We start from the raw sequence: 8777 nt of genomic DNA on the forward strand, positions 1-8777 counted from the left end.
AGAAGAGTCATGGATGAAAGCTCCAGGTGGGGCATCCAGGCACACCCCCAGTTTCAGCAGGCCCCGAGGCCCTAGGAAAGCTCCTGTGTCCACCCACCTCCCAGGGAGGTTTCTCCAGTGGCAGTCTCTCTGGGACATTTCCCCCCACATTCTTTCTTCCCCTCCCAGCCCTTAGTTCCCATATTGTCTGAATCTCCTCAGGACAGCTGGAAGGAATGGGGCTGGAATGAACCACCAGAGTGGGATTGCAGGAGTTGGGGGTTGGGTAGCAGGCCCTGGGATGGGATGACAGTGGCACCAGGCCTGGAGGGGACATGCTGTCACTGTCCTGCACAGATGCCGCAGCCTCTCTCCAGAAGGAACTGGGTCACTTGGAGAGGCTGAGAGGAGGAGGGGAAGGCGTCCCTGGGAGGGAAGAGACTGCTGGAGGGTTACAACAGGAAAGTTGAGGACACCATCCCCTGGGAATATGTAGACAGAGTTACGGAGCAGCAGGGAACAGTAGATGAGAGAGAGTGGGGGATTCTGAGAACCACGAACGGCTTCAGCATCTGGCACTGGGCTCTCCCCACGACTTAGTCACTAACTCTCCCCGACCTTGCCCAGCTACCCCCGGACTCTGAGGGCCCTGCGTCCAGGCCTGTCCGAACCGCCACTGCCTCCACTGCAGAAGAAAAGGCGCCGAGGCCTGTTTCACTTTCGCCGGCCCCGGAGCTTCAAGGGGGACAGGGGGCCAGGCTCCCCCACCACCGGGCTCCTCCTCCCTCCTCCCCCACCCCCACCCCCAACTCAGGAGAGCCCCCCCAGCCCGGATCCCCCCAGCCTTGGCAATAACTCCTCCCCCTGCTGGAGCCCTGAGGAGGAAAGCAGCCTCCTCCCTACCTTTGGCGGGAGCCGGGGGCCTTCCTTCCGCAGGAAGACGGTAAGTGAGGCAGGGGCTCTGAGTCCTGGTGCCCACACAACCCATCACCCCAGGCAATTAGTGGCAGGATGCTAGAACTCAGGGATCAGGAGAACTTTGTCATCCTAGGTCTCCACTCCTTGGCTCCTTGGGCTAAGCCTAGTGACCCAGACTCCCAGCATGCAAATGAGGGCAGTGGAAGGACTCCTCAGAGGGCCTGGGTAGGGCTTCCAGACAGGGGACTTGGAGAGGTATGGAGCCCCTTCTCCGTAAGAAACTGCTTCTAAATCTGTAACCTTGTTCCAGGGCACTGAGGGGGTAGAGCCTGGGGAGGGAGGCCAGGCCCCCGGGGCAGCACAGCAGCCGAGGGTCCACGGCGTCGCCCTTCCTGGGTTGGGAAGAGCCAAGGGTTGGAGCTTCGATGGGAAACGAGAGGTGAGGGGAGCCCAGAGTGGCAAACTGGGGGTCCTGCAGGTTCCTGCTTACCACCCTCCCCTCCCCATGGGCCTACCCTCTCTCGTCCCCATGGGCCTGTGGTTCATAGGTCAGTGGAGAGCAGTGCTTTGGAGAGGAAGGTGTGTGCTGTGGCTCTGCCCCTACACTTGGTGCAGAACCCTGGACAAGTCACTTAACCTTCCAGAGCCTCTGTTTCCTTGTAAAGTGTGTGGCCCTCAAAATACTTAACCTCTAGAGCGGCTTCCCAAATTTTAGTGACTTGATCACCAGCTTTATGACTGCTTTAACCTTATACCACATACCATTTACATAATATTTTTATTGAAATCAACTCACCTTTTTAAACTCAGTCTGGACCTAAGCATTATCATCTTTTAAAATCACAGGCTTGTACTAGTCATGTTTTTTCTACGACACATAAAATAAACACATATTAAAATAACAGTATATTCATTCACGTAAACCATTTGTTATGTCCCCGAGGGGTGGTATGGGTATCATTCTTTGAGGAAAAGAGTCTGAGTGTCTAGGGACCAATAACATGAGATGCTAGAGCAGAAGCCCCTTGCTAACTGCAGTCCCCACACAGAAGAGACTTTTTTATGACCTGACTCAGCTGTCCTTTCAGGGCACAGGCCCAGACCTGGAGGGCAGCGTCCAGGCTTGGCAGAAACGGCGTTCTTCAGATGACGCAGGTAAGAATGGGCGCCCTCACTTCCTTCCTTTGACCCCTCTCTCAGCCCAACCCAACATGCATTTCCCCCCTCTCCCTTTCCCACCCTCTCCTTCCACTCCAGGGCCTGGAGCCTGGAAGCCCCCGCCACCCGCCCAAAGCACCAAGCCGAGCTTCAGTGCCATGCGCCGAGCAGAGGCCACGTGGCACATAGGTATGGAAAGCCTCTTTCCTGGCAGCAGCTCTGAAGGCCCAAGTGTGTCCAGACAGACAAGCCAGTCAAGGCGGGGCAGTACAATATCAACATTGTGAAGATGCTTCAGGGTATTTACAAAACTACATCCAAAAGAAAGGCCCCACGGAACAAAAGTGCTTTGCCAGGCTGAGCCAACAGGAACAAAACTGTGTGGATGGTCGTGGGGAATTCTCTAGAGCAGGGGCCATCAGCAGAATGGTACTCTCCATAAAGAAGGCCTCTCTGTGTACCTCAGCTGGGGAAATGGTGGGCAGTACCAACCAGGTCCACCTCAAACATTCCAGTCTCCTCCACAAAGAGCTCACCAGACCATCCTCTGCCCACACAGAAAGGTGCCAACCAGAAGGGGCAAGAGCCCCCCGCCTTGGGGGTCAGACACCCTGGGCGTTCGATTGGGCTCAGCCACCACCTGTAGTGTTGACCTCAAACAAGTTATTTACCTTCCAGAATAAAGAGTGGGGGATCATAGTGTGACACCTCCCTTCTGCTGGGTTCAGAGCACCTTTCATTTAGGGAGCCGCTAACAGAAAACCAGTCAGCTTGGCATCATTCTCAGTTCCCACAGGCCTGGAATGTGACCCTCCAACAATACTGACAGGGACAAATCTCCCTGGAGAGGTTGACACTCCCTTCCCTCCTCCACTCCCACCCCAGGGCTAGGGCGTGAGGGTGCCCTGCAGAGCTAGGCTGGCCTGAGGCTTGGCAGTGCCTGGGCACCTGCCCCATCCTCCAAGGCCAACACATCATGTGGAACATCTTCCCTGATGATCCTGTCCCATAAGCAGGCTAGTTAAGACACCCGAAGATGGGTTCCAGCTTTCATTTAGGAGACCACGGTTGTGGGGGCTGGGGGGAGCACCCCGTCCCCCCCACACACACCTACTGCCAGCACCCTCCAGGTCTTCCTTACCTGCACCTCACAGATACACACACAGACAATCCCATCCATGTAACGTATCCTTGGGTCTGGAGTGCATAAAGCCACAAGGCGGGGCTAGGGTGCAATGAGAATGCCAGGCACCTCTCCTTCAGATTCACCACCTAAATCAGACTGGCAGAGAGTCCTAGGAAGGCCAGGCTGCAGCCTTGGCAGGGCCCCGGGGCACTGCAGCCCTGGATGGGCAACCATGCCTGTGAACCCAGCAGGCCCCAGACCCTGGCTCTGTCCCTGCTCTTCAAGAGGGTCAGCCCGAGCTCCCTGCAGAGGTGACAGGCTCAGGAGGATCCTGGGGACCAAGGGCTAAGGAAACTGGAGAGCAGAAGGAGACATCCAAGGCAGAGATGTAGGAGCAGAGGGGCTTGGAGGGGAAAGTCCTGGCGTCCAGGGCTTTACAGGGGCAGGGGACTGGGAGGGCTATGCAAGAATGTCTTTTCCTGCAGTTTCTCCTCTCTTCCCATCCCCCAGCTGAGGAGAGCGCCCCCAACCATGGCTGCCAGAGCCCCAGCCCAGCCTCCCAAGATGGAGAGGAGGAAAAGGAGGGGGCTGTCTTCCCAGAGAGGACGGTTTCTACCAGGAATGCTAAGGTGAGAGCCAGCAAGGCTGTGGGGAGGGACCTTTGATGAAGCAAAAGGACAATCTAACTGACCCAGCTTCCTTCTTTGCCAGCTGCAGGACCCTCCATTAACTCTGAAGCCCCCAAAGCCCGTGGCTGTGCCCAGGGGCCGCCGGCCCCCACAGGAGCCAGGGGGCCGGGAGGAGGTCGAGACTGGGGGTGCAGCCCCAGGAATGAACAAACCCCGGCTGCAGCTGGGCTCACAGCAAGACCAAGAGGAGCCTGAGATCCAAGGTGCGCCACCTGCTAGAGGGGCTGGGGCACCTCTGGGGCCTCGCTGCCCCTCCCCTCGGGTCTCTTCCTGGGCACAGGATGAGTGGCAGACAACCAGGAGCCATGGCCTGGTTGAGCGCCCAGCCCGGGAGCCCCACTCACATGCTAGGCCTGCCTTGACTGTCATTGCAGGGCCCCCAGATCCAGGTCGCCGGACTGCCCCCCTGAAGCCTAAGCGGACACGGCGGGCGCAATCCTGTGACAAGCTGGAACCTGACAGAAGACAGCCCCCTGACCCCACAGGTGCCAGAGGGGCGGTGAGAGGGTGGTCCCCCTGCCCACCCATCCATCTGATGCAGTGCCCCCGCACGGGGCGGCTGGCTCTCCTTGCTGGGGAGACAGGGTTCCCTGGATTTTCCCAGCAGGAACCAGCGAGCCGGGAACAGACTGACAGTCGCTACGGCACCCTCCCCAGCCCTCCTCTCGACATGTGCCTCACAAGGACTCCGACCCCCACCCGCCCCCACACCCCCGGCCCCTCTGCCAGCCCCTGTCCCAGGGGTGCAGGATGAGGCATGGGGGACCAGAAGTCAGGGAGCAGCCTGGAGAGAGGGAGGCTCTGCTTGCTTTGCAGATCTCCTCTCCTGGGAGGGCAGATCTGTCTCTCTATCCCCAGGGGCTCTCTCTCCACTTGTATAGAATAAAAAACCAAAATCACTGCCTGCCTGAGTCTCTGTTGCCTTCCTCATTCTCTGCTCCCATTCCCCACCAGCTGCTCCCCTTCCCTCAAGCCCCCACAGTGGAAAAGTGAGGACCATCCCCCAAGAGATGGGGCTAGAGCTCTAAGGGAAGAGGCAGGAAAGACTGCTGAGAGCTGCTGGGTGGGAGGGGACGCAGAAGCCCCCAGGCAGTGGGGTGTCATTTGCAGGGTCTGGGCTGAAAGCTGGCTGCAGAAGAGGCCAAGGTGGCAGAAAGCAGCATCAGTGTGTGTTGGGCTTTGCGGAGGTACAGTGGGACTGGGGAGGTCCTGGTGTCCCAGGAGGAGATTGGGAGCAGTATGCTATGTGTGTGTGCGCATGTGTGCTTATGTACAGGCAGGCTCACTAATGGTGGAATTAAATGGTGATATGTCATCCCGGGGGCACCATCAGTAGTCTGAAATCTCAATAGTAGAGTGGCCTGCAGGTGAGCAGAAGTGCCTGTAGCGAGAGAAGATCAATGATTAAAATTAATTGTTTCCCATCAGTGTACTGACAAATGCTAGCTTGGCATCCAAGATGCTGCTCAAGAGCCTCTTCCTCTGTGAAGCCCTTCCTGATGCCTTCCCCTGACTCATCCAAATTGAGCCCTTCCTCCTGTGGCCCATTGCCTCCTCAATAGATCCATACTTTTTGCCTGTCATATCTCAGTGCATTTGTTCTGATCATCTCTGTGGGATTTTTGTTCTATATGCACACACCTCCCTGAGGGGCAGGAGCTGTGTCTTAGTCCCCAGTGTAGCCCCAACCCCTGGCACAGTGCCTGGCACCCAAGAAATGCTCAATAAATTATTGCCACCTTAATACATGAGCGGCTTTGGGGATGGAAAGTGAAGTGCCCTGGTGACCCTTCTGTTGTACTCATCCAGACCACCATGTTTCCAAATGTCTTCACGTGCAGCATCCAGACAATTGCTCCTTTCCCCTGGCCTCACCAGGGAATGACTAATGTCTTGTTTGCTCAAGATCAGTGAATGGCATGGCCCCTCCCACAGGATGTGGCCATATGGGCTGAATCTCGGGGTTGGGGGTAGTTACGGGCACCAGGAAGATGCCTTCGGAATCAGTCCAGCATATCTCCACACTGGGAAATCCCTATCTTCAGGAGGCTTCGTGACCGGGATGTGACACTGTGTGCTATTAAGCAATTGTGTCCGTTTCCTTGTCTCCCTGTTAAAAGGTGGAACTTTGATTTCTAAAACCTACAAGGCTCAGCATGATATGTAATGGTCTTTAAGGGACACGTGAAGATCTCCATTCTGTTGTATTCAGGTTGGTGGGCGTGGATGAGGGTATGTGTGTGTGTGTGTGTGACAAGTATAGCCCCGTGTTCTTCCGTATGTGACTGCAAATGTCCTTAACAAATGTGATGTGGAGAGCGACGTGAGACCGGGTGTGTCTCCCTGTGTGCATCCCCAAGGCTGAAACTGTCATGGTGTCATGGTGAGTTTATGTGCTGGCACCTGTTCGTGTCAAGACTGTGTGTGAGCCTGCGAGTCGTGGGTGCGTATGTCTCCATCGCCTCCCGGCGTGAATGTGTGTGTGTGCATGCACCACCGCAGTGTGTGCCTCTCTGTGATGCTGGGTGTGGGTGTGGCAGGAGGGGAAGATGTATGTCACTGTGTCTGCGGGGGTCCTGCCTCTGAGCCACCCTCAGCCCGCCCTCCTCCCCTGGCTCCGTGGCTCCTTCCCAACCAGTGGCCCTGCCCCCCTTCTCCCTCCCAACCGGTCTGTGCAAGTGGGGGGAGCTGGTGCTTCGGCACCCCCACCCCTCCCCATCCAGGCCCCATAAATAGCACCAGAGCCGGAGCCGGAGCCAGCGCCAGCGGCTGGAGCAGCAAGGGAGTCAGGGCCAGGGCCAGAGAGCCGGAGAGAGGAGCCCCCGACTAGAGCCCAGGTGAGCCCACCCTTCATCCCTCGCCCAGCCCCAGCCCAGCCCAAGCCTGGCCCAGTCTCCATAACAACATTGCCCCCGGCCCCCAGAGAGGTCTCCAGTCCTGCCCAATACCCTCACCATCACATGCTCCTGCCCGACTCAGGGGATCTGTGAGAACTGGGAGACTTGTGGCTAGAAGGCAGAGCCCACCCCCGCTAACCCAGACCCTCCCTCACATACCCAGAAGGGCACACACTGTGGGGAGCGGGTACTCAGCCAGGGAAGGGTCCCAGTTCTGAGGGACGTACAGGAACTGTCACAGCCTCCTGAAGACAGACACCCGACTAGGGGATAGACACGGGGTGGGGGCATCCAGACACACCAACGCACACTTGCCAGGGAAGCACAACATGAGATCAGACAGCCTCACCCTGAGAAGTGGACAGACACAGAGAGACGGATGGACCGGCCGTGAACTCGGGCCAGTGTACCCCTGCATGCTGCTGCCCGAAGCTCAGTACCACTGTTGGGGGAGGGTGGCGTGCGTGCATCCCACGGGCAGCATGGAGGGGGCCGAGGCTCCCCAAAAATCCTGTCGCTAAGAGACAGCGCCAGTGCTGCCAAGAAGTGTGAGAACAAGGGAGGTGGGGAGGAAAGCCAGTGTTGTCATAGTGGGAGCCACTGCCAGGAACCTAGAGAAGCTTTCAGCAGGGGCCGAGCTCTGCTGCTCATTCTGCAAGCCCACCACCCCTCCCTTTCCATCAGCCAACCAGAAGGTGAGTCGGGGGAGGTGGATGGGGACAGCCCTGCAGGGCACCTTCCAACCTGTCTCCTCCTGCCCACTGCAGCCTCCGTTCCTGACCCTCCTCTTCAGACTTGCCGGGGCCCCTCCACTCCCCTCCCCACCCCCTTGCCCCAGTTCAGCTTCCTCAAGCCAAGACTGAGTGCAGCGCTGGCTTAAACATCAGTCAGGAAATAGCAGAAGGTGCTGATATAGCAGAAAGTGTGGATCAATCGATTGCCTAGGAACCAAGGCTGCCAGGAACCTCCAAGCCCTCTCCAGCCCCATCCACGCATACAAGGCCAGCAGGGGTGACAAGAGCACTCACTGGGCTGTGCCGGAGTGAGAGGCTCAGAGCTCAGGGGAAGCCGAGTGAGGTCAGGGGGAAGAAGATCCATGAGATGCCAGGGCCTTGGGAAGCAGGGTAAGGGGGTGGGGCCCAGGCTCCCAGAGACAGACCCCTCCTCTGGCAGGTGTCCCCCTTCCAGTGGCCAGTGTCTGCTCTGTCCCCACAGAGACATGTCCGACCCAGAGATGGCCTGGGTGCCCGAGCCCCCAGCCATGACACTGGGGGCCTCGAGAGTGGAGCTGCGGGTGTCCTGCCACGGCCTCCTCGACCGAGACACACTCACCAAGCCCCACCCCTGTGTGCTGCTCAAGCTCCACTCCGATGAGCAGTGGGTGGAGGTGAGAGTGGCTGGCCTCTCCTTCACGGACCTCCGGGACGCAAAGGAAGGAGGCTGGGTGGGGGCAGCCACGAGGGATGGTCAGGACTCTCAGGGGCCTCTTCCGGTCTGTGTGGGTAACCATAGAGATGCGGGTGCCATCGTTACACACACAAAGCATTTCACAGGGACCAAAGCTCACAGGGTCCTATGGGGTCCTGAGACGGCCCCCAAAGGCAGTGGCACTGCTTCCAACTATGAGAGCCCCTGATGGCTGATGGTCCTAGGGGCAGGCAGCACCCTAAGCTTGGGGTTCAGCCCAGGGAGGGAGGAGCCAGTCTCTGGGGCATGGGAACCTGAGGAAAGCTGGCAAGACCGGGGGCGGTCCGGGACAGAGCAAAGCAGCCCGGGTTCCCAGAGGTGGGCTCCCCTCCTGCCGCAGGTGGAGCGCACAGAGGTGCTGCGCTCCTGCTCCAGCCCCGTCTTCTCCCGCGTACTGGCCCTGGAGTACTTCTTCGAGGAGAAGCAGCCCCTGCAGTTCCATGTGTTTGACGCCGAGGACGGATCCACCAGTCCCCGCAACGACACCTTCCTCGGCTCCACCGAGTGCACCCTGGGGCAGGTCTGCATTCTCACCCCCACCCC

At 58.4% G+C, this 8777-nt stretch overlaps 2 protein-coding genes across 2 annotated transcripts in view; both read left to right on the forward strand.

Annotated features, from left to right (window-relative positions):
- The window catches only part of LRRC16B (leucine rich repeat containing 16B), a 16637-nt gene extending 12074 nt beyond the window's left edge, over positions 1–4563 (forward strand). Inside the window, exons 33-41 of the mRNA XM_010831309.1 lie at positions 1–26; positions 607–922; positions 1208–1336; positions 1986–2052; positions 2155–2244; positions 3692–3810; positions 3893–4073; positions 4245–4355; positions 4478–4563. Of these exons, the coding sequence (XP_010829611.1) occupies positions 1–26; positions 607–922; positions 1208–1336; positions 1986–2052; positions 2155–2244; positions 3692–3810; positions 3893–4073; positions 4245–4355; positions 4478–4503 (1065 nt within the window). The 3' untranslated portion in view covers positions 4504–4563. The remainder of the gene's footprint in view (positions 27–606; positions 923–1207; positions 1337–1985; positions 2053–2154; positions 2245–3691; positions 3811–3892; positions 4074–4244; positions 4356–4477) is intronic.
- A 3403-nt stretch (positions 4564–7966) lies between these two features.
- The window catches only part of CPNE6 (copine VI (neuronal)), a 5124-nt gene continuing 4313 nt past the window's right edge, over positions 7967–8777 (forward strand). The window contains exons 1-2 of the mRNA XM_010831311.1: positions 7967–8154; positions 8575–8754. Of these exons, the coding sequence (XP_010829613.1) occupies positions 7987–8154; positions 8575–8754 (348 nt within the window). The 5' untranslated portion in view covers positions 7967–7986. The remainder of the gene's footprint in view (positions 8155–8574; positions 8755–8777) is intronic.

Source organism: Bison bison, unplaced genomic scaffold, assembly GCF_000754665.1.
Source record: "Bison bison bison isolate TAMUID 2011002044 unplaced genomic scaffold, Bison_UMD1.0 scf7180017864526, whole genome shotgun sequence".
In the NCBI taxonomy this organism is placed as follows: Eukaryota; Metazoa; Chordata; class Mammalia; order Artiodactyla; family Bovidae; genus Bison; species Bison bison.